Here is a 23,893-nt window from a genome sequence, read left to right on the forward strand (position 1 = left end):
GGTGGGGAGGGTGGCGGCGGAGGGAGGGGTCTCCAGGAGTCCTAAAGGCCGTAGAGTGGGAAGGTGGGAGGCAGATTGGGCAGCGTCCTTGTCTCAGGGCCTCTGCCTAGAGTCCTGGCCTAGGAGGGAAGGGTAAGATCCAGGAGTCACTGAACTCAGCCCTGATGGGGACTAGCCTGTGGGTAGCAGTTTAGCCTGGTGGTTAGAACAAGCTGAGGGCCCAGTTGTCAATCCCAGTTACTCTATCATGAGCACCTGGTGGGTCACTTACCCTTTCCATGCCTCATCTGTCAACAAAGTGATGCCGACAAAATCAGAGAGGATTCAGTGAGTTCGCGGACACTTTGTGCCCAGAGCAATGTCTCGAGTGCAGTAGCTGTACGGAAGCGCTTGTTAGTTCATTGTGTCTACACAACAAAATAAAACCCCTCACCACAGTGTGAGAGAAGGAAAGGAACTACAGCCTCAGGGAACCCTTCAAAACCAAGATTTGGGGCCTGAGGAGATGGCTCAGTCCATAAAGCATTTGTTTTGAAAGCATGAGGACCTGAGTTCGGATCCACAACACCCGTGTAGAAAGTCAGCTGTGCCTGTTATTCCAGCACTAGGGAATCCCTGGGGCTTGCTGCTCAGCTAATCCGGCTGAATCAGTGAACTCCAGACCCCAAAAACCAGGACACCAAATAATGACCTCTGACCTTAACCCACACACATATGTGCATATGTATACACATGCGTGAATGTATACACTACACACACACACACACACACACACACACACACACACTGAGGGCAGGGAAAAGCAGGGATGTTTTTTGTCTGATCTGGTCTCCCTAGAGTTGGGGGCCTCTTTAGCACGGGCTGCGGAGACCTCCACCTAGGTTGCTGTGAGGATTTACATCAACAAGGCCGAGAGTGTCCCATCAGAGTCCTTTGTAGAAAGGTCTGCTGTTGAGATTGGCAGGTTTCAGTCAGTCCAAAGAGGGGAAAGGAGAAGACTTTCCCAACATAACTTCTAGAGAACGTCCCCAAGAGCAGGAGCTGGAGGCAACACAGGCTGCCTGAGGACAGGGGCAGTTGCCAGAGCAGAGCCTGTCAGCCTTCCTTGCCGATCTCAGGTGTTGCCGGGTGGCCGTTGGCCACAGTGCCTGCTCTCAGGGCTTCTGCAAGGCCTGTCAGTTTGCGCTTTCCATGTGATGGGGGCTGACAGCAGGGGTTATAGCACTAGTTTGGCTCTGGAATTCTCTGGGTTCTAGGAGGGACAGAAGGAGCAAGGTACAGTATAGAGAGGCTGAAGGGAGAGGAACAGAGGCAGGGGAATTCCTGAAAGGAATTACCCAGGAGGAGGTGCCACGGTGGTGGAGGCAGCATCACACACACACATGTCCAGAGCAGGTGAGGGGCTCGCACATGACTACAGTGGGACCACCACTGTGTGCTAGGCATTGTTTCTCAGAGTGACTTGAGCTAAGAGAAGGCAGGAAGCCCTGGGCTTGGATAGAACAAATCAATCTTACCACCCTTTGAGCAGCTGGGAAATGAGTCAGAGTTGAGTGTGTGTGAGTGCGTGTGCGTGTGTGTGTGTGTGTGTGTGTGTAAATAGGCCATAGTGGGAACTGGGAAATGAGTCAGAGTTGAGTGTGTGTGAGTGTGTGTGTGTGTGTGTGTGTGTGTGTGTGTGTGTGTGTAAATAGGCCATAGTGGGAACTGGGAAATGAGTCAGAGTTGAGTGTGTGTGAGTGTGTGTGTGTGTGTGTGTGTGTGTAAATAGGCCATAGTGGGAACAGGGAAATGAGTCATGGAGTTGATAAGAGAGACAGAGAATGGAGAACGGATCATACAAACAAGCTATAGTGGAGATTGTGTATATATGATAATTAATTGGTTCCAGTAAAAATAAACTTCAGTTAGGGATCGTGGTACAACCCTGTAGTGAGTTTTAAAGTCAGTCCAAGGCACTTATAGAGACCCTGTCTTTTAAAAAAAAGAAAGAAAAGAAGCAAATATTTGCTTGTCAGAGTGTTGACGGTGTGCTCCCAGCCCCCGCGCCCAAAACACAATGCCCCCAGAAGCCAGCAATCCTTCCAGGCCTGCCAGGTGTCCACCACAGTCACGAGGGGCTTCGAGCAAGACCGCCAGCCTGCCCGTGGAGGAAGAGACAGGCCAGTGCCCCAGAGGGCTGGAGGGGACACCGTGTTTATAGGGGCGGGAGCATGGGGTTGGCATAAAAGACAGCTGTGTTCACATCCTTAGCTGGGACAGTAAAATGGAGCACGTGACACCGGGCCTGGCACGCAGTGTACAGATGAGTGTGTCTCTGCTGTCTGTCCATCAAAGGACCTGGGGGTCTGGGGGCGTGACTTGGTGGTTCCACGCCCCTCCTAGCAAGCACTGGGTCCTAGGTTCAGTCCCAGCAGCACAAACACCAGGCATAGTGCATGTCTGTAATCCTAGTACTTTTGAGGTGGAGGCAAAAGAATCAGAAGTTCAGGGTCATCCTCGGCTCCGTAGCAAGTTCAAGGCCAGCCTAGGATACATGAGACCCTGCCTCAAACATAAGGAAAAAGAAAGAAATGGGGGAGGCAAAAGGGGGGAGGAGGATGGAGGAGAAAGGGAAGGTAGAGAGGAAGGAAGAGTAAGAGGGAGGGAGGGAGGGAGAGAGAGAGAGAGAGAGAGAGAGAGGGAAAAGAAGGGTTTATAGCTCAGGGCTGGGGGGTATAGCTCTACTGGTAGCATACCTACCTAGTATGCACATGCATAAAGCTGGGAGTTCGATTCCCAGCATGCACTGAGCTAGGCACGGTAACATAGGCCTGTAATCTCAGCACTTGGGAGGTGAAGGCATAAGGATCAGAAGTTAAAGGTCATTCTGGACTAGGTAGGGAGTTCTAGCCTAGTCTGGGTTGCTGAATTTGTGAGACCTGTGAAATAAAAAAGGACTTTTCTTTAGCTGCCTCCTGACACTCTATGCAAGTCAGACGTTCAGGCGAGTGCCCCAAGACTTAGGGCCAGAAGAACCAATCCTTCAACTCCTGGGGCATTTTTCTCGTGTTGGAGGACACCTGGAATGTTGTATATTGATATACATTTTCTGTCTTAAAGGTTTAGGCCTGGGAGGAAACTCTTCCCTGGGGAAGTGAGGGATACGGGAGCTGTAAGGAGATTGGAGAGGAGGGGTCTGGAACAAAAGCTGAACACAGCCCATTCATAGGGTATTTAAAAAAAAATTTATTTATTTAGTACATATACAGTGTTCTGTCTGCATATGCCCCTGCAGGCCAGAAGAGGCACCAGATCTCATTACAGATGGTGGTAAGCCACCATGTGGGTGCTGGGATTTGAACTTAGGACCTCTAGAAGAAGCAGTCAGTGCTCTTAACCTGTGAACCATCTTTCCATCGCCCCATTCTTACTAGGTTCTTATTTCATTGGCTATGAGGCAACAGGAAGCACTCCGGGTAGGAGAAAAGGCTCAAACCGAGAGGTCTAAGACTGGCAGAGAATGACCCCTCATTTTTGGGAGGGTCTTTAGAGCCTGGCAGGCCACAGGACCGACTGTAGAAAAAGAGCCTTCAGATGAGGGCAGACATCCTTGGCACACAGTGCAAAATAGTGTGCCCATCACTGTCATTTGTGTCTCTTGGTGAGCCCACAGGCAGGTGGTTGAGTGGGGACTCCCAGGAAAGGTTTATTCTAATCCTCTGTGGCCTTCGTGAGCCTCCGCTATGACTCTAGTCGGTTTCCTAAATTCTGTGTGCTACTCCATCAATGCCCAGGGTTTCTGCTCTAGGCTCTCAGCTCTGACCCTTGCAACAGAGTTTTCTCAACAGGCAGTGTTAGGCCGGGAGGGGAGGGCCACCTGCGGTGACTTCCTTTGCGCTCTGACTTGCCAAGGCTGAGGCCATTTTTTTCTCCCTCCTCACCAAGCTAAGTGTTGACAGAAAAGTAACACAGCCACTCCCCTTCCCATCTCCTCACTCTTGGAGCTGGGTCACAGTGGGAACCTGGTATATTTGGAAAACAGTCCATACGGTTGCCTAGTGCTGTCATTGACCAGAACGGAAGTTTGGTGTGGTTGAGTCTCCCAGGAAGTTTTGTATTTGAACCTCAACTGCAGGGGACCCTTAAAACAGATCTCCACCGGCACATACAGCTTTCGGTAATGTTTGCTTGTCTGTCTGTGGTTTGTGTCTGAGACAGATTTATACTCCGTAGCACAGGCTAACCTGTGTAGCCCAGAGCGGCCTAAACGCATGGCAATCCTTCTGCCTCAGCCTTCCAATTACTGAGATTAAAGACATGAACTACCACACCCAGCTTGCTTTAGATCATTTTGTTCATTTTATTGCATAGTCCAAGTCTCACTATGTAGTAGTCCTGGTTGTCCTAGAATTCTCTATGTAGACCAGGCTGGCTTCCAAACTCACAGAGATCCATTTGCCTCTGCTTCCCAAGTGCTGGGATTGAAGGTATTTGTCACCATGTCTAGCTATTATATTTATTATCATTGTGTATGTGCTGTGTATAGACAGGGTATCATGTAACCACATCAGGCATGTGGGGGCCAGAGTCAGTTCTCTCCTTACGTCTTGTCCCTGGGTTCTGGAGATAGGTCTCAGGTTATCAGCTTTGGGTAGCTAGCATGTGCTCTTACTCCCTGTGCCATTTAACTGACCCTGTCATTTTGTTCGTAAACAAACAAAACAGCTGGACAGTGGTAGGCAATGAGCGGTCTTGTGAGAGATAAAGGACATGGCTAGTTGGTAAGAGGAGTGGTAGTTGGACCCTGAACAATGCCAGCTAGCTGCCTGGCACCTTTGTACCCATGGAGGTGTGCTCTAAAGGGAATGGGAAGGGTGTGCAGGACAGGTTGAGCTACCCATGGTCACCCTTCCAAGACAGTTCCTTAGAGTAGCATTTATATCACAGAGTAGCAGGGGCCTAGCTGAGACCACTTGAGAGATTTCAGGCAGGTGCAGCTGAATGAGTTTCTGAATATTTGAAGACACCCCCCCCCAAAAAATATCACTTTTCCAGAAGGGAAGATTCTGGAAGTGTACAAAAACATCTGTGGTTTGGAGACTATCCTGAACTTTGTTTGGTCAATAGTTTGGGACATTGGTATTCATAGGTACTTATAGGTAGATGGCCTTGGTCTCAGAAGAAATCAGCACCCTTTCAAAAGACTGGAGATGTCCAGATACAGAGAATGAGGCATGGGCGGGCAGCTGAGCAAGGTCTTCCTGAAGTTCCACACCTCAGCTGGTACACAGCAACGCTTCTGCGATTGTTTCCAGTCTCAAGAGTCTTTCGATCCGTTCTGACTTTGGACCTAGACGACTATGTCATCTGTCAACAAGGACAGTTGTAGTTCTTCCTTCCTCGTCATCATGTCTTATTTCCTTTTCTTGTCGTATTGCAAAGGTAAAAAAACTTTCAGTCCCGTGTTGAAAAGCAGTGAGGAGACACCTTTGCTTTGGTCATGACTTTCGGAATGGTCTGGTTTCTCACCATTGAAGTCAGTGGTATTTGGAGGGTTCCTTATAGACTGTCTTCATCAACTTGAGGGAGTCCCTCCCCTTTCTAATTTGCAGAGGGTCTTATCGTGAATGAGGACTAGGGCTTATTTGGTTTTATTCCTAACCTTCACCTTCATTCATTGATACAATCTGGTGACTTTTCTTCTTCAGTCTGTTGATAAGAAGTTCACAGTACTTAGTTTTTTGAGCTTGCCTTGCACTTTTGAGATAAATCCTGTGTGGCCATGGTGCATAACTTTTTAATATACTGTTGGTATTAGTGGGCTAATATTTTTTGTTGAGGTGTATGCAGATTGGGAAGAAAAGAATTTACATTATTTCCAGGCTGGGGAGTTATACCACAGCTCTTAGGAGAAGATCCAAAGTGTCGCAGACTCCATCCGCGAGGAATAGACACCCTGAGTGGCCGGGCCAGGGAGAAAAGGCCTCTGTCTGTAGTCAGATGATATCTGAAATTGGGTGTTCCAATCTGGCCGTCCCACAGGGAGAGACGAATCCAGTCTGGACCTGCTCCAGGAGGAGCTGCCTCACCCTAGGCTCCCTGCCTGGGGACAGCTGGCCTCAGTCTGGCTCACCATTCCTGATCTTCCCTCCCCCCACCTCTGTCCTGGTCAGACAACTCCAGGCCCCCAGGAAGGCCTGATTTACCCACCACTTCCGCCCAAACTTCCTCTTTGAAGGTGGTTTGGATGGGACTTTGCACTTTCTAAATGGGCTCCAGCCCTGGCTCCCGGGGCTTGGCTTTAGTCTTGGCTTGGCCTCTATCACTCGCTAAAATTATCTTATTTGCTCCCCTTATTTACCGTCTGCCTCCTACCTCTGGAATGCAACCTCCGGGGTAAAGGGGGACTTTACCTCCCCTGTGCTCTGCCCTAGACCAAGATTAGATAGAGCCAGGCATGGACCACAAACTCAGAAAGTTTGTTGAGCGAATGAATGAATTTGTGGACCAGAAAGTCGTGGCTCCTCTCTTAGGCTTAGCTGTGGGATAAGGGAATGAATGCCTGCTCTCTCAGTTCTTTGAAGCATCACCATTCTCAAATGCCTTGGGAAGGGGTTGCCTGAGGACCTAAGCCATAACTTAGGCATAGTTTGGGACAGAGTTGGGTGGAAGGAGCTACCGTCGTACCATGTTCACACTCCGTTGTAGCCCAAGGAGCCACGAGGAGATCTACCAGCCTACCTGGTGTCATGGAGTCCTGCTGATACTTTGTATCTGCCAGGGACATCCACACATTGTGGTTGTTCTTTCATCCTGTCACCAATGCCACTAGAAACAGCATGACTTTCCCATCTGTGTTAGATGCACGAGAAGGGTAGTGGACAGTACTGGAGGGCAGTGACTCCATTTGACCTCCCACTGGGGGGGACTCTGCAAGGCTGCAAGATGAAGTCTAGTCCCCTTGTGCCTGGCAACAGCCCTAACCTTATCCGGCCTCTCCCCACCCCGTTCCCTAAATGGCTTCTGCGATCCATACAGGTTCCCAGTGTCTGCCTTTGCCCTGGCTGCCCCTGTCCCTGGGATGTCCTCCGCTCTGTCTTCCTGTGTTCCTAACTTACTCATTTACTGAGACCCAGCTTTAAAAGTCATCTCTCTTCCACTTGGAAGCAACTGCTCACTCACCTCCATGCCCCTAGCACCATCAATGCCCCTCTTGAGGACAGGGTCTGTATCATCTTGTCACAGCCAAGTGTGCTCAGGTCCACTTTCCCCAGACCATCAGCATCGAACTGTGAATCACTGAGCCCTACTCGTGGCCAGCTCAGCTTCTGAGATATAAACAAATGGATAGAGGGACGGATGAACAGATGGACGAACGGACAGGGGGATGGATGGACAGATGATAGAGGGAGAGATAGATGGATAGATGGATAAATGGATAGTTGCATGGGTTGGTGGATGAAGCATAGAAAAGTCCATGAGATCCCTAGAAGGTCTGTATCCAAGGCCTCATTCATTCATTCATTCATTCGTTCATTTCATTCACTATACCCTTTATTGGTATGTTTCTTTTGAGACAGAATCTCACTATGTAGCCATTAAGTAGACTAGACTGACCTCAAACTCGTAGACGTCTGACTGTTTCACCTCCCAAGTGTGGGGTTAAAGGCATGTGCCACCCAAGCCTGGCAACAGACTCTATTTAAATACCTACCTCATGCCTAGTGCTGGGACTAGCCATGGTGACCTAGACGGACACAGTCACTGCTCGTGTTGACATTCCCATCCCTTGGAGAACACACACAAGCAAATGAGGCAAGCATTTGCAACTTATGAAAAATGATGTCAAGTAAAATAGAGGAAAAAACCTTTCTCTGAAATAGAAGACAGAAAGGGAACTGCCATGAGAAGGGGGGCTGTGGGGTGCCAGAGAGAGAGGGGAGCTGGGCAAAATCCCAAAGGCAGGATCAAAGCCAGTGGCCGTATAGGACTGGAACAGAGTGGCCAGGGTAAGAGCAGTGGACAAAAGAGGGGCAAGCAGGCAGTGACGGGACCATTAGGACCTGTGAGGCCACCACAGGAGGCTTAAGTTGTATTCAAAACCCATTGGAGGGTCATTAGAGAATTTTAACAAAAACAGGAGCCGACTCTTGTTTTGGAATCTTGGTGGTTGCCTTGTGGGACTGACTCGGAGGGTAAGTGGCAGACACAGTAGCAGGAAATGGTTATGGCGTGGGCATGAGCACCTGGGAAAAAGTGGGTTTCCATGCGTGGTGGAAAAGGGATTAGTAGGGCTTTGCACATGGTGACAGAAAAGGAGAATTCAGGAAACATGTTGGTGATCGACCAGAGAAACTGGGAGTGGTGGCATTTCCTGGCGTGAGAAAGAGTATGTGGAACCATGGAGGGTGGGCTCACCTGTCTGCAGCATGGAACTGTCCAGAGGGCAGCAGCTATGCCTGTGCAGAGCTCTGTTCCCATGGCACATTCTGTCATCATAGCCATATGAAGGCTGAGCCTGTGTGATTCCAGAGACTGGGCACAGAAAGGGCCGCACCACAGGTGTTGTTAAGGGACAACCGGTAAGGAAGAGAAACCACCAGAGTGATCCCGTGGAGGCCGAAAGAATAGAAGATTCCAGAGAGGGTCAGTGGCCAAGTGGGCTGCCTGCTCCTGAGAGGTCAAGGGAGGTGAGGAGAGAAATCTGTGCCCTGGACTTGGCAGCTGGGAGGGTGTTGCCGATTTGACAAAAGCAGTTCCGGTTGAGTGGGGTGATGGCAGCCAGGTTGGAATGGGTTGAGGAGGGAGCAAAAGGTAAGAAAGTAGAGACAGCTGGTGGAGCACTTTCCAAGACAAGAAGACAGGGGGAGGTGTGAGGTGTGGTGGCTTGTTGTGTAATGTTTTGCTCTTTTGTCTTTTTGGGGGAACCACCATCCAGCTCCCAGAGGCGTATTCTTAGTTACGAATTCCTGGCCTTAGCTTGGCTTGTTTCTTGCCAACTTTTCTTAACTTCAATTATCCCAACTACCTTTTGCCTCTGGGATTTTCCCTTTTCTTACTTCTGTATATCTTACTTTTACTCCTGCTCCATGTCTGACTGTGTGGCCGGGTGGCTTGCCCCTGATGTCCTCTGCTCCTTGTTCCCTCTTTTCTCCTTAGACCAATTCTGCCTGCCAGCCCCGCCTAGCCTTGTTCCTATCTTGCTATTGGCCATTCAGCTCTTTATTAGACCAACAGGTGTTTTTTTGTTTTTGTTTTTGTTTTTTTTTTGTTTTTTCGAGACAGGGTTTCTCTGTGGTTTTAGAGCCTGTCCTGGAACTAGCTCTGTAGACCAGGCTGGTCTTGAACTCACAGAGATCCGCCTGCCTCTGCCTCCCAAGTGCTGGGATTAAAGGTGTGCGCCACCACCGCCCGGCCAACAGGTGTTTTAGACACGCAAAGAACCACAGCTTGACAGAGTTAAACAATTGCAGCATAAACAAAAGCAACACAGTTTAAAACAATATTCCCCAACAGGAACTGTCGTTGGCTTTAATATAGAAGACGGACACCCATGAGCGGTAGACAGAAAAGAGCCACAAGAAGAGGCTGTGAGGAAGCACAGGGCCCAGGTGTCGAGTATAAGTGGAAGGCCCAGCCCGTGGTGGTGATTTCACTGTGTCCCTGGCTGTCCTGGAACGCGCTCTGTAGACCAGGCTGGCCTCGAACTCAGCGAGCTGCTGCCTCTGCCTCTTGGGGGCTAGGACTAAAGGTGTGCACCACCAAGTCTGGCCAGATTATTATTATTCTAATAGGCCAGGAGGGGGGAGAAGAGGCAGGGTCATCCGAAGGTAATATCAAGGGGAGGCTGTGGACATTTGAAGAAGTATGAGATGACCTGAAGCATTTGTTTTTAGAAAGCAGGAGAACAGCCACGGGAAACACCGCTGGGGTGGAGAGGTGGGTAGTAATGCACTGCTTCACAACCTGAGGATGAACCTGAGTTCACTCCTCAGTTCCCACTCAAAACAAACAAAAAACTAACCGACAAAATTGGGTGTAGCAGGATATACTTGTACTCCCAGCCCCGAAGACGTAGAAATCTTCGCCATCAACTAACAGATAGTCTGATCATCGAGACCAGGCCAAGGATAGACCCTGTCTCAAACAAACAAACAAGCAAACAAACAAACAAAGCTGAGCCAGAGGGGGTAGCACATGGCTTTTTTTTTGGGGGTGCTGTTTTTTGAGACAGGGTTTCTCTATATAGCTTGGCTGTCCTGGAACTCACTCTGTAGACCAGACTAGCCTCAAACTCAGAGATCTACCTGCCTCTGCCTCCTGAGTTCTGGGATTAAAGGAATTGGACCACCACTCACAGCGCAGCACAGGATTTTTAAACAAAAGTTGTATGTTTATTTACTTTTATTGTATGAACGTTTTGCCTGTGTGTATGTTTGCCATGTGTGTGGCTGGTCCCTGTGGAGGTCAAAAGAGGGCATCAGATTCCCTGGGACAGGAGTTATGGACAGTCGTGAGCCACTGTGTTGGGACTGGGAATGCAGATAATTTCCCCTCACACAGCCAAACCTCCAAACATGAAGTGGCTTCAGGGTTGGTGAAAGGATGGCAGTTGTGTGTGTTCCCAGGGAGAGAGGAGGGTGCTTCTCAGAGCCAGAGACCAGAGTGGGCCAGTGGGGTAAGCCACATCATTTTCAAAACATGGGAGCAGGACAGGCTGCTTGAAACACTGGACTGTCCCTGGGCTCCTGTGACTCAGGTGAGGTTAGTTTCCTCGAGGGCTGGTCCTGAGCCAGGCTGTATCACTGGGTTATTGTAGTCCCTCCAGCCAGGCTGTGATGCTGGGTTATTGTGGTCCTGAGCCAGGCTGTAACACTGGGTTATTGTGGTCCCTCCAGCCAGGCTGTGACGATGGGTTATTGTGGTCCTGAGCCAGGCTGTGATGTTGGATTATTGTGTTCCTCCAGCCAGACTGTGATGCTGAGTTATTGTGGTCCTCCAGCCAGGCTGTGATGCTGGGTTATTGTGGTCCCTCCAGTCAGGCTGTGATGCTGGGTTATTGTGGTCCTGAGCCAGGCTGTGATGCTGGGTTATTGTGCTCCCCCTGGGCTCCAGTGGAGGAGAGTGAACAGCACCAGAACTGGGGTATTGTGGCCAAGATGACTTCAGACTGGGTGGGTCCCTTCGAGGCCATCTGGCAGGCCAGCATTATCTATCATATGACAAGATGCAAGCATGTATGTAAGGTCAGGGGAAGGCTTGGAACCGGCTAAGTGTCTCTGTGAAGGGCTTACAGCTCAGACCTGAGTGTGTGGATGTACACTTGTGCACACCAGGATCACTGACCAGCTGAGAAACAGGAACCAGCAGAGTCATCCCCCAGAAACATGACTCCCCGGAGCCTGGCAAAAAGCAGCTGGGTAATTGGACAAGGGGTGTGGCCATCTCTGCCCAATGGCTCTGGCCTTTCTGTGTCATCTGCTCCATCTGTTGACCAGGCCTGAAAAGTGTGCACAATACCAGAGCCGCTGTGCCTGGGTCTTCTGTGAGAGGACTAGACTTGATGTCACTCTGGGAGTCTGCCGGAGTCCCTGTCAGGGTAGCAGGGTAGAAGCTCTAGGATCCATCCGTCTGTGCTCTCTCTCTCTCTCTCTCTCTCTCTCTCTCTCTCTCTGTCTCTGTCTGTCTCTCTCTCTGTCTCTCTCTCTGTCTCTCTCTCTCTCTGTCTCTCTCTCTCTCTCTCTCTCTGTGTGTGTGTGTGTGTGTGTGTGTGTGTACATGTGCTTGCAGAGGCCAGAGGAGGGCATTGGCTGTCCTGTTTTATCACTATCCACTCTACTTCTTAGAAACAGGTCTTTTTCCTATTTTACCTAGAGCTCAGCTAGTGAGCAACAGACCCAGCAATCCTCCAGTCTCTGCTCCTGCACCAGCACTGGGGTTACAAGTGTTCATGTGGCTACCCAGCTTTTTTCTTGAATGTTAGAATCCAAGAGCAGGTCCTTATATGCACTTACCCACTGAGCCATCTCTCCAGCCCCATACTGGCCTCTCAGTGGTTGTGAGTGGCTGGGCCAGTGTTCTTTCTGTTTGCTGAAGGAATCATTCCCCCAAATCCATTTCCAATAACTAACCCAGCACAGCTCTTCTGTGGGAACAGGCTGGGCAAATGGGACCAGGAGCCAGAAAAGGCCGAGGGGCTAGCTCAGGAGATGGTCCACATATTGCCCATAAATCCCAAGGCTTCTGGCACACTTTCTTTCCCATACCCAGTCTGTAAGAGACCACCAATCAAAAACTGTCCCTGGGGTCTCGAACCCTGCCCTGCTGGAACTGCCCATCTCTTACTCCCATCGCCTTTCCTGGTCTTCCCTGTTAGCATTCCCAGGTCTCCTGACACCACCCACCTCCCACACCTTACATCTGCTTGTTCCACTGCATCTGGCCAGAGGTTTGGATTCCATAGAACCATGGGAGGAAGCTGCTGAGACCCTCTGCAGACCGGGACCCTTCTGTGTTCCCTCTCCCAGCCCACTGCCAAGTACCTCATGAATCGGAAAAGAAATCTTATGTCCCCACAGTCTTCCTTTCCCTTCTCTCCAGGCAGAGATGACAAACACAGACAGGGCCCACGTTCTTCTGAGATGGTCCCTGGCAGACATCATCAACACATCCCAGACATCCTTTTGCACTGAGTCTTGCTGAAACCTCGAAGGTCTCCACACATTCTTTGCTAACCAGTATCAGTCGATCCACATGGCAGCCACCGCCCTGCTGCAATTCATTTTCTAGATGTGCTTTAGGGTCAGTCCTCCTTCCAGGCCCTCATCCTGGTCCACCTGGAGATCCTGCGGTCAAGCCAATACAGGTTCTCTCTTTGTGTCCCTATAGGCTGAAGCCACACGGTTCCTGGAGTTTGAACTGTAAGGACACTGGGGCATTGGCCCCAAACTCCCAAGACTGAAGAGGATCTGGTTTGTTTTCTGTTGATCCCGAAGGTGGGGCAACTTTTTGGAGAGAAGAGTGCACTGTGGGGCCTGGGGTGGGGGATGCTTCCTGCCCAGCACCTGTGCAGCAGCAAGCCCAGGTCTTGCAGGCACATCTCCCAGCCCCAACAAGACCTGTGCACCCACCTCCCTGGCCCAACCCCTGGGCAGGCAAGAAGTGAGGCGAACACAGTAGACCCAGGGAATTGGTGATCCCCAGAATCCCAGGACTACGGGCTGCAGCTGCCCCGCTATCTACCACCCTTCTGGCCCCTGAGCCCAGGATGCAAGGATGGCCAGCTCATCTCTGCCCACCCTGGTACCCCCGGGTCCCCACTGCCTGCGTCCCTTCACCCCCGAGTCCCTGGCAGCCATAGAGCAGCGGGCAGTGGAGGAGGAGGCCCGGCTACAGCGGAATAAGCAAATGGAGATTGAGGAGCCTGAGCGGAAACCACGCAGCGACCTGGAAGCCGGCAAGAACCTACCGCTCATCTACGGGGACCCCCCACCTGAAGTCATCGGCATCCCCCTGGAGGACCTGGACCCTTACTACAGTGACAAGAAGGTCCGGGTGTAGGAGCGCTCCCTCTTTCTTGTGCCTCCTGTCCACCTGTCTGTCTGTCCTTCGGACTCAGATTCTCTCTCTCCCCCGCAGACCTTCATTGTGCTCAACAAAGGCAAGGCCATCTTCCGCTTCTCCGCCACGCCTGCCCTCTACATGCTGAGCCCCTTCAGCATCGTCAGGCGTGTGGCCATCAAGGTGCTCATTCATGCATATCCTGCCCCAGTGGGAAAGGCGGGGAGGTTAGGGGTGGGCAGGAGACCTTCCTGTGCCCTCCTCTTCCCGGCTGCCTCCTTCCTCTCTTTCCTTGACCCACCCCCACGCTGTTCAGCATGTTTATCATGATTACCATCCTGACCAACTGTGTGTTCATGACCATGAGCAACCCGCCATCTTGGTCCAAGGACGTGGAGTAAGTTGCCTTCCCCAGATTCCCTCTTCCAGGTCTGTATCCCGAGGGCTCAGACTAACACTGCTCTTGTCTTTCAGGGAAGACACACTGTCCCTGTGACCATTAACGCCTTAAGTCAGGATGGGGGAGGGCATGGTATCACCCTCGCCAATGGACTCAGCTCTGGGTAGCCATATGCCATCTTGGTGCCCCTCCTCTAAGGCCCACAGCTGCCATACACACACACACACACACACACACACACACACACACACACACACACTGTGGTGACATCCAGGTGACATCTGTGGCCCTGACCGGCCCTCTTCTTGCCAGGTACACCTTCACTGGGATCTACACTTTCGAATCTCTTATTAAGATGTTGGCCCGAGGCTTCTGCATTGATGACTTCACATTCCTCCGGGACCCCTGGAACTGGCTGGACTTTAGTGTCATCACGATGGCGTAAGCGAGACCCTAGGTCTGGGGTGGGAGTGGCCAGAAGGGTGAGCCCCAAAGGGGGCTTTGACAGGAGGGTGGTGGCACTGGTCATGACTTGTACAGACTGAGACACACCATCTAGGACATTCCCAGGGCCCTGCCCAGAGGTCAGCGTCCCCTCCTCGTACCTTAGGAGGCAGCCTAACTCAGCCACACAGCCAGTGGGTGAGCGCGGCTGTCCCTGCCTATCCACTTTCCAGCAGCAAGCTCAGCACTGTTCTTCTCAACTCTTGGGCTATAAGAGGAACTTTGGGGGTTATTTGACCCGCCCCCCATTCCTTATGGTAATCCCCATTATAAGACTTCTTTGGGACTCCTCATTCTGGGCCCAGAGACACTTGATTTCTGCCCCACTTCTGACACCCACACACACACCTTAACTTCCCACTCAGGTATGTGACAGAGTTTGTGGACTTGGGCAACATCTCAGCCCTGAGGACCTTCCGTGTGCTGCGGGCCCTGAAAACCATCACGGTTATCCCAGGTATTGGGAGGTGTGGGGACCCTCTGCCTGGGGAACATACCTCCTCCAAAGTACTCAGGCCTAGAAGTGAACACTCGGGTTTGAAGAGTCTAACCTAGGCTAATGACAACGCTCGGAGAACACACTTGGGAGCACTAGCGTGGTGACATTTATTAGAATTTCTCCATGCTTTTGTGTAGTTCTGAGGGTCAGGCAGCAGCCCATTGCATCTTCGAGGTCATTCGTCTCCAGACAAAGCCAAGCTCAGCATAGAGGAGGTGCTCAGGAAAGGGTCACCTTAGGGAGGCTTCAAAGAAGGCGCTATGAGGAGCAAAATCCGCCTCAGAGATGGAGTTGGCTGAGGCTCAGGGTGGAGTCCACTACCATCCCACCCTTCTCCCCGCTGACGCTTTCACCCTCGCCGTGCCCAGGGCTGAAGACCATTGTAGGAGCCCTGATCCAGTCCGTGAAAAAGCTGTCTGACGTCATGATCCTCACCGTCTTCTGTCTGAGCGTCTTTGCGCTGGTGGGGCTGCAGCTCTTCATGGGGAACCTGCGTCAGAAGTGCGTGCGCTGGCCCCCGCCCATGAATGACACCAACACCACGTGGTACGGCAATGACACGTGGTACAGCAATGACACGTGGTATAGCAACGACACTTGGAGCAGCCAGGAGAGCTGGGCCAGCAACTACACCTTTGACTGGGATGCTTACATCAACGACGAAGGTGAGAAGTGAGGCAGCCCTTGTCTCGGCTGCTTCTGGCAGAGAACATAAGCCTAGATCTATCACTGACCAGCTTGGGTAGGCTCCAATAGTCAGTCATGACCCTCAGAACCTTCTCTTATCACCGGGCATGGTGATGCACACCTTTAATCCCGGCACTTGGGAGGCAGAGGCAGGTGGATCTCTGTGACTTCAAGGCCAGCCTGGTCTACAGAGTGAATTTCAGGGCAACCATGCCTGTTACACAGAAAAACCCTGTCTCAAAAAACAAGCAAAACGGGCTGGAGAGATGGCTTGGTGGTTAAGAGCATTGCTTGCTCTTCCAAAGGTCCTGAGTTCAATTCCCAGCAACCACATGGTGGCTCACAACCATCTGTAATGAGGTCTGGTGCCCTCTTCTGGCCTGCAGACATACACACAGACAGAATATTGTATACATAACAAATAAATAAATATTTTAAAAAAACAAGCAAAACAAAACAAAAAGATCCTCTCCTATCAAATGAAATATGACAAAACTTCCCTCAAGGGTTAAGCGATGATGACACACTGTCTAAAACCCCACACCTGCTGAGGCTGAGGAAATAGCTCAGTCTATAAATGCTTGCCGTGCAAGATTGAGGACTCGAGGTCAATCCCCAGAACCCCTGTAAGCTTCCAGGCATGGTGGCACACACTTGTGATTTCAGCACTGGAGAGGCAGAAACAGGCAGATCTCAGGGGTGCCCTGTACAGTGAGCTAATCCTGCCTTACTGGCAAACCCCAGGTTCCAATAAGAGACTCCCTGAAAAAAAAAGGTGCAGTTGGTGCTGAGAAACAAGACCGAGTTTTCCCTGAGACACACACACACACACACACACACACACACACACACACACGCTCTCGCTGTACAAAGACACAGTCCATCATCCTTCTGTAGCCTGGGCACTCTGCTCTCCTTCCCCATCTTCCCCATACTCTGTGCTCCTCTCCTGGTAAGGCTGCCAACGAGCATGTCCTGTTCACATGCCTGTTCTTTATGGGCACATGGCAACACTCATACACATTCTCAGTCTCTGGTACTCACGGTGTCTGCATATTGGAATGGTGTTCGTCCTTCTCTGTGGTCCCTAGATTCTAACTCATTCCTACAGTTAAATAAGTGTGTGGTAGCCTAATGCACACACAGACACATGACCCTTGCCCCTTTTTCGGCTCCTGGTGAGTTCTGACCTCATAACTAGAGTTGGTGCCAAGCCGGTGAGGTAAGGCTTAGCGCTGAACCCCTGCAGTTTAGCTGCTGGAGGGCTTGGAATCTGGGACTGTTGGTTAAAGATGGGAGGGGTCACACATGGAGTAGCGTGTTGTGTGCGTGTGTTTACTGTGCATCTGTGTGGTAACATGGCCTCTGGTTCCCAAAGGAAACTTCTACTTCCTGGAGGGCTCCAATGATGCCCTGCTCTGTGGGAACAGCAGTGATGCCGGGTGAGTTGTGGGGTATCCTGGGAAGTGGGGCTTCATTAGGAACATGCATCTGGGGTGGATAGGAGTGTGGGGGAACCATTGGGCAAGGATAGAAGACTTTGGTGTTTGAAGGACATATGGGGGATCTTCTGGGGGACCCAGAGTCCTCAGCTCTCTTCCCTCCCTAATCCTTTCCCCCCTTTCACTACCAGGCACTGCCCCGAAGGTTATGAATGCATAAAGGCTGGACGGAACCCTAACTATGGCTACACCAGCTATGACACCTTCAGCTGGGCCTTCCTAGCTCTCTTCCGCCTCATAACGCAGGACTACTGGGAGAACCTTTTCCAGCTGGTACAGCTGCCCTCGCTCTGCCCCGCCGCCCCAGACATACCCTCCACACCTCTGCTCCTCAGAGCCCACCCCTAGTGGCCAGGCCCCCACTGTGCCATCTCCTCTAGGGGACTTCCCTATGGGTTCTTATGAATACCTGGCCAGAGTCAAACCACACTCCTTTTCTATTTTTGCTTTATGAACTGAGGTCTGGGCCTGCTATAGACTTGGACCCAAGAATCTTCAAGCCTCAGAAAAACTGGTAGGACAGCTGGGGAACTTAACTCTGCCCCCACACAATGGTAGTTAGCCCTCCATATCTGTGGGCTTCATTTATGTAGATGCAACCAACTACAGATTGAAGATACTTTTTTAAAAAAAGAATGGAGCGGGCAGTGATGGTGTACACCTTTAATCCCAGCACTCAGAAGGCAGAGGCAGGCAGATTGTTGAGTTAGAGAGGTCAGTCTGGCCTACAAAGCGAGTTCCAGGACAGCCAGAGCTACACAGAGAAACCTTGTCTTGAAAAACTGAACAAAAGGCTGGGGATATGGTAGCTCAATGGTAGAGTACTTGCCGAGTGTGTACAAGGTCCTGGTTCAATTCCCAACAATGTGCAAGAGAGAGAGAGAGAGAAGTATTTTAGCAGTAGTAGGAGTGGTAGCACACACCTTTAATCCCAGCACTCTGGAGGCAGAGGCAGGCAGTGAATCTCTGAATTTGAGGCCAGCCTGGTCTACAGAGTGAGTGAGTTTCATGACAGCCAGGGCTACACAAATTCTGTCTCAAAAAACCAGTCAATCAATCAATCAATAAACAAATAAAAAACAAACTAAACTAAAAGAGGAGAGAAGAAAGTATTTCAGATAAAAAAAAAAGTGTGCCTATACTGGAGACTGCTGTTTGGAAGACACACAAAAATATCCTATGGGAAAAGATTTTTATTCCATAATTTAGAAGGCCCAGCAACTGTACATGTAGCACTTACATTGTATTAGATACCATGGATCGTCTAGAGAGGCTTAGAGGAGGGGGCTGTGCCTAGGTTGGATGCAAACGCTACACCCTTTCCTATAAGGGGGATGAGCATCTGGAGATCTGGTATCCAAGGAACCAGTTCCCAGGATACCAAGGGATGCCTGCATTTGATGTCCACGGCTGGTATAGCAGGTGGGTTGAGAAGGAACGATGGTGTCTTCTGATCTTTGGCAGTGTTCCTAACAAGATTTATAATAACAGCAATCATAGATCTACTATCTGTTGAACAGTTCCTAGGTCCCAGGCTCCGGGGCAAAGCAAGGTTTCAAGCCCTGTTTGCTATTTGTCCATCCTGGTTCTCTGACCACAGAGTGCCTATCTGGACTCCCCATGGCTCTGATCTGGGACACCAGAATGCTTAGGTCACTACACGTATTTTGAGGTTCCCCAGAATATGGTTGAGTTGCTAAGGATGGCCACACCTTGTCTCCAGGCTCCGTGAGGGACCCCTCCTCTGCCTACCTACCTAAGCAACAACCATGTAGAAGGACTCATGGAGGCCATGAGACTCCTCCCTCCTTTTTCCCATATCCCCAGACCCTTCGAGCAGCTGGCAAGACCTACATGGTCTTCTTCGTGGTCATCATCTTCCTGGGCTCCTTCTACCTCATCAATCTGATCCTAGCGGTGGTGGCCATGGCCTATGCGGAGCAGAATGAAGCTACCTTGGCTGAGGACCAGGAGAAAGAGGAGGAGTTTCAACAGATGCTTGAGAAATTCAAAAAACATCAGGAGGAGTTAGAAAAGGTAGGGATCCAGGCAAGGAGTTTGGGGTGAGGACCAAGGGTCTCTCTGGCCTTGGCCTGAACTGCTTAACTCCTGGCTTCTTCCAGGCAGGCTGGAGGGATAAGGGAGGAGCAGGGGCAAGAGGAAGGGTTATGGAGCAAAAGGAACAGAAAGCTCCAGGTTGGGAGCTTTAGTGGAAGGGATACCTCAGTTTCCCCATCGCACAGCGAGGAGTTTGGGACAGTGAACTGTGAACTTTCCTCCAGATTAAAGGTCTATGGTTTTGTGCTTTCTGGGTTTTTGCTGAGTCAGAGGCAGGACCCCAGGTTGTACACGGGACAGCTTCGTGCTTTCTCATGCACATATGACGTCTAGGGCCCAGCAGAGAATCGGGGATGAGAGTCTTCTGGGCCAAAGTCTACAGTCCTTTTGTTTTTACCCTGTCCCTCCACCACCACTGAAGGCTGCCCCTTTCTCTCCATGCACTAGATATGACATCAGCTAAGATAAAGGCTCAGTAAGAGTTTCTGAGAGTCAACGTGTCCATCCCCCTGCCTCAGAGTGAGACTTCTCATTCATTATTCTTGCTGATTTACAGGCTAAGGCTGCCCAGGCTCTGGAAGGTGGGGAGGCAGATGGGGACCCAGTCCACAACAAAGACTGCAATGGCAGCCTGGACACGTCCGGGGAGAAGGGGCCCCCAAGGCCGAGCTGCAGCGCAGACAGTGCCATCTCAGATGCTATGGAGGGTAAGTGCCCTGTGCCCCCATCCCCCCTCCCACTCTGCCTATGCTGCTCACCAAGCCTCTCAGTCTCCTGTGGTGCAGGGTGGGGCCTGCTTGGACCCAGCTTCAGGAGGGCAGTAACTTAATATTGACACCAAAGAAACAAGCTGGGATAAATATAGTCCTGTCAACCTGCTTCATTTCTGGCTGCAAGGCCAAGCCGTTGCGGGAACTAGGGGCTTCCGGGAGGGTTTGGGGGCTGCCAAGGCAACGAGGAAGGACAGGCTAATAATATTAACCAGGAAGGCCTGGTGTTCCAGAACCTACTCCAGTGTTTCCTGGACAAAGGCTAAAAGTCAATGTTTAAATTCCCCCGAGTAGAATCACAGACTCCCCACAAGTCCTGTGGTGCCCCCAAGTCTCAGGAGGAGAATAAAGAAGTAGTTACAAGGGTCGGGCAGTGGTGGCGCACGCCTTTAATCCCAGCACTTGGGAGGCAGAGGCAGGTGGACCTCAGTGAGTTTGAGGCCAGCCTCATCTACAAAGCGAGTTCCAGGATAACCAGGGCTGTTACATAGAAAAACCCTGTTTCAAAAAAAAAAAAAAAAAAAAAAAGGTATCTCTGACCCAGAGATGGAGGGTACCCAGTCACTTCCTAGGGCTTGCCTTGTGCTAAAGGCAGAGTCTAGGGTTCTTCGGGGCTCTGTGACCCTTTAGAGGGCTGCATCTCATACTTACCTCTGCATTCAGGTGATGGTGTTCTTCCAGAAGAAATGGTCCAGGAATGCTGGGCAAAGGTGGCCCAAGAAGCTCCCTGCCTCTGTTTCCTCAGGCTTTAGATCTCAGATGCTGGGACACCTACAGGAGCCCAGGCAGACTAGCCCGAGATAGAGAGCCAAGGAAAGAGGTTCACTTTCTCATTCCTGGGTGGGACCCCAGCCCTGCCCAGGTTCTCCAAGGGACTGCCACCTACCCTAGTCTCTTTCACTTGCAAAACAGGGGGCACCAATAGTATTTGCCTCTTAAGTTTACAAAAGTAAGTACTGGAGAATCTGCCTAGGGGAGACTACTCCCATAGGCCACAGAAGCCAGGTAAAGGAACAGACCCCACAAATTGGGGATAGCAAGAATAGGGGATTTCCAGAAAGTCACTCAAGAGGGAAAGGTGTTTATGCCTGGGAACAGTCTGGGGTGACTAGTGTTACCAGCAGCAGAGGGGGGAAAGGTTTCAGGAACTCTGGCCAGCAGCACAGAAGACTGACCCCCTAAGGTGTACCCCCTAAAGCGTACCCCCAGTGCTTCCTAAAGACTCTGGAACCCAGTCAGAGACCACGGTATGTCTTTTTCCTGGCAGGTAGCTCAGCTCCAGCACACTAAGGGGAGGGAGGCTGTAGCACGGATAATAAAAACCCAGAGACAGATATTGGGGTCCAACCAGAAGATCAGAAAAGCAAAGCAGCCAGCCACTAGAGAGACTTTTTACCTCTTCCAAATCTTCAGACCAAAGGGGAGAGAGAGATCTTGTCTCCACCAATCCTCAAACTCCACACTCAACTAAGTTCCTGTCTCCTCCCGACCTTATATTCCTCTCTCTGCCCAGCCATATTGCTGGAATTAAAGTCATGTGACCCCAAGTGCTAGGAGCACCTTTGTGTGAGCTCGGTTTCTCCTTTAGACAGATTCAATCTTGTGTTAGCCAGGGTGGCCTTGAACTCACAGAGACCCCTCTGCCTCTGTCTCCAGAGTTCTGGAACTACAGAGGTGTGCCACTACTCCCTGGCCTATGTGGCTGACTAGTGTGACTGTTTTGCCTGCTGATCTTCAGGCAAGCTTTATTTATGAAAACACAGATAATGTACCTCTATAGGAGGGCAATGTGGGGGTGCAACAACGGGCTTGCTGAGGGCGCAAAGCAGAAGGCTGGGGAGGATTTCAGGGTAAGGCTTCTGAAGGAGGTGTGCTTTGAGGGGCTGAACTCAAAGGACAGGGCTCGGAGGGAGGGGGCTTGTGGGTGGGATTGTGAGGGGCTGGTTCTGGGGCTAGAGAAGTTCTTACTGAGGGGGGTGGGTCCAAGAGTCAGAACATAGGGAAAGTTGGAGCTTTGACGGATGACTGACATCCTGTGAGGCAGTCTGTGAGGAAGATGGCAGTGGGATTCAGTGTTGGGATGTGGAGTTCTAAAGGGTGGGAGGTAGGAGCAGGAGCAAAGAGCTAGACAGTAAGAGTCAAGCCAGGCAGAAACTCTTCATCAGGCACCCGCCCCATCCCCACCCCCAGAGCTGGAAGAAGCCCACCAGAAGTGCCCGCCGTGGTGGTACAGGTGTGCCCACAAAGTGCTCATTTGGAACTGCTGCGCCCCGTGGGTGAAGTTCAAGCATATCATCCACCTGATCGTCATGGACCCCTTCGTGGACCTGGGCATCACCATCTGCATCGTGCTCAACACCCTCTTCATGGCCATGGAGCATTACCCCATGACCGAGCACTTTGACAACGTGCTCTCTGTGGGCAACTTGGTAAGCAAGGGGCAGAAGGAGAGGGCAGGTGTCTGGAGAACAGGATAGAAGAGTGGGCCTGGCTGGACTGTGGAAACGTAGGGGCGCTTGGGGACAGCCGGCACAGGTCGTACAGAGGAGGTCTGGGGAATATGGTGATTGAGCTTCAAGGCATTTGGGAATAAGGAGAGTGGGGTGAGCTGAGATCAGGACTCCTGGAGGTCTGGGATCCAGGCCACATCTAGGAATTGAGGTTGAGGGAGTAGGGGCGTGGTGGAAATGGCTCGGGCTAGGTAACAAGTTTCTCAACTTTCATAGACTGTCATGGTCCTAAAAGAGACCAAGGGACTTGGGAGTGAGAACATATAGCCAAAGACACTCAAATGCCGGGGGTTCTACCTTACCCCAGAGACCTCCTGTTCTCCAGCCCCACCGGGTGCTCTCCTGAGCCCTTTGCTGCCCAGCTATTGTTGACACGCTCTGATCCGCCTGCTTATCCCTGCCCATTAGGGGCATTAGCACCTCATAGCCAGCCCCACTGGAGCCTGACAAAGGGAAAAGCCGCTGCCTCCTCCTCCAGTTCTGCTCCACCGTGCCTCACCCTCCCCAATTCCTTTTGCAGTCCCACCCCACCCACCCACCATGGCAAAAGGACAAGAGGCTCCGAGGTTCCCATTATCTCTAGGGAGAGGCAAGCTCAGAGAGTGTGCCATGTGAGGGAAGGCTGGAACGGTACCAGCACTGGGTAGGGAGCATAAGAACCATGGCATCAGAATCCCCAGTCTTCAAAGCAGATATGTCCATCTCGTGAAGATGCCCAAAGCAGCCATGGCCAGGCTGGGCAAGAGAGGCAAGGGCACAGCTGCCAGGGTGTGATGATGGGCAGGACCCGTCTGCCTGTCTACCCAATGTCCACACTGTGTTGCTTGTCTGGGCACCTGCTATGGCCAGAAACAGCTCTTGGGAGGGACCCAGTGTGTACACCTAGGCATGCTGTCAATTCAAAGCAGCTGACGCCTAGTAAGAGGGGGGGTATGCCGGTGAAGTTTAAGGGACTGTGAGGCCCTTGGGTTGAGGGGGCATGTAGTAATAAGGGTGGCGGGGCTGCGTCCCCAGCACCCCGGCTGCCTGGCTAGATTATGCCCGAAATAACAACACACAAACTGTATTCATTTAATCACTGCTTGGCCCTTTAGCCCTAGCCCTTACTGGCTAATTCTGATATCCCGATCAACCCATCTCTAATAATCTGTGAGCACCGGTCTTAGTGAGCACCGGTCTTACCTGGAAGATTCTAGCCTAAGTCCATCCTGGGTTGGAGCTTCATCGCGTGCATCTTCCCTGGAGCGGGGAGCATGGCGTCTCTCTGAGGTATCTGCTCCCGAGAGGAGAGCTGTGGAGTCTAAGCTCACTTCCTCTTCCTCCCAGCGTTCTGTTCTGTTTACTCCTCCCACCTATCTTCTAACCAATGAGGGCCAAGCAGTTTCTTTTTATTTAACCAATGACCTTCCTCCATCAGGGGC

The 23,893-nt window shown here is 51.3% G+C and overlaps 1 protein-coding gene across 1 annotated transcript in view; it reads left to right on the forward strand.

Moving 5' to 3' along the window:
* The first annotated feature begins 13,257 nt into the window (after positions 1-13,257).
* Scn4a (sodium voltage-gated channel alpha subunit 4) overlaps positions 13,258-23,893 on the forward strand; it is a 30,432-nt gene continuing 19,796 nt past the window's right edge. Inside the window, exons 1-11 of the mRNA XM_041635754.1 lie at positions 13,258-13,530; positions 13,621-13,739; positions 13,850-13,939; positions 14,255-14,383; positions 14,812-14,903; positions 15,314-15,610; positions 17,011-17,074; positions 17,266-17,407; positions 18,962-19,171; positions 19,749-19,899; positions 22,153-22,391. Coding sequence (XP_041491688.1) covers positions 13,258-13,530; positions 13,621-13,739; positions 13,850-13,939; positions 14,255-14,383; positions 14,812-14,903; positions 15,314-15,610; positions 17,011-17,074; positions 17,266-17,407; positions 18,962-19,171; positions 19,749-19,899; positions 22,153-22,391 — 1,806 coding nt within the window. The remainder of the gene's footprint in view (positions 13,531-13,620; positions 13,740-13,849; positions 13,940-14,254; positions 14,384-14,811; positions 14,904-15,313; positions 15,611-17,010; positions 17,075-17,265; positions 17,408-18,961; positions 19,172-19,748; positions 19,900-22,152; positions 22,392-23,893) is intronic.

Source organism: Microtus oregoni, unplaced genomic scaffold (genome assembly GCF_018167655.1).
Source record: "Microtus oregoni isolate MIOR12 unplaced genomic scaffold, Mior012 000048F_ref0000485, whole genome shotgun sequence".
In the NCBI taxonomy this organism is placed as follows: domain Eukaryota; kingdom Metazoa; phylum Chordata; class Mammalia; order Rodentia; family Cricetidae; genus Microtus; species Microtus oregoni.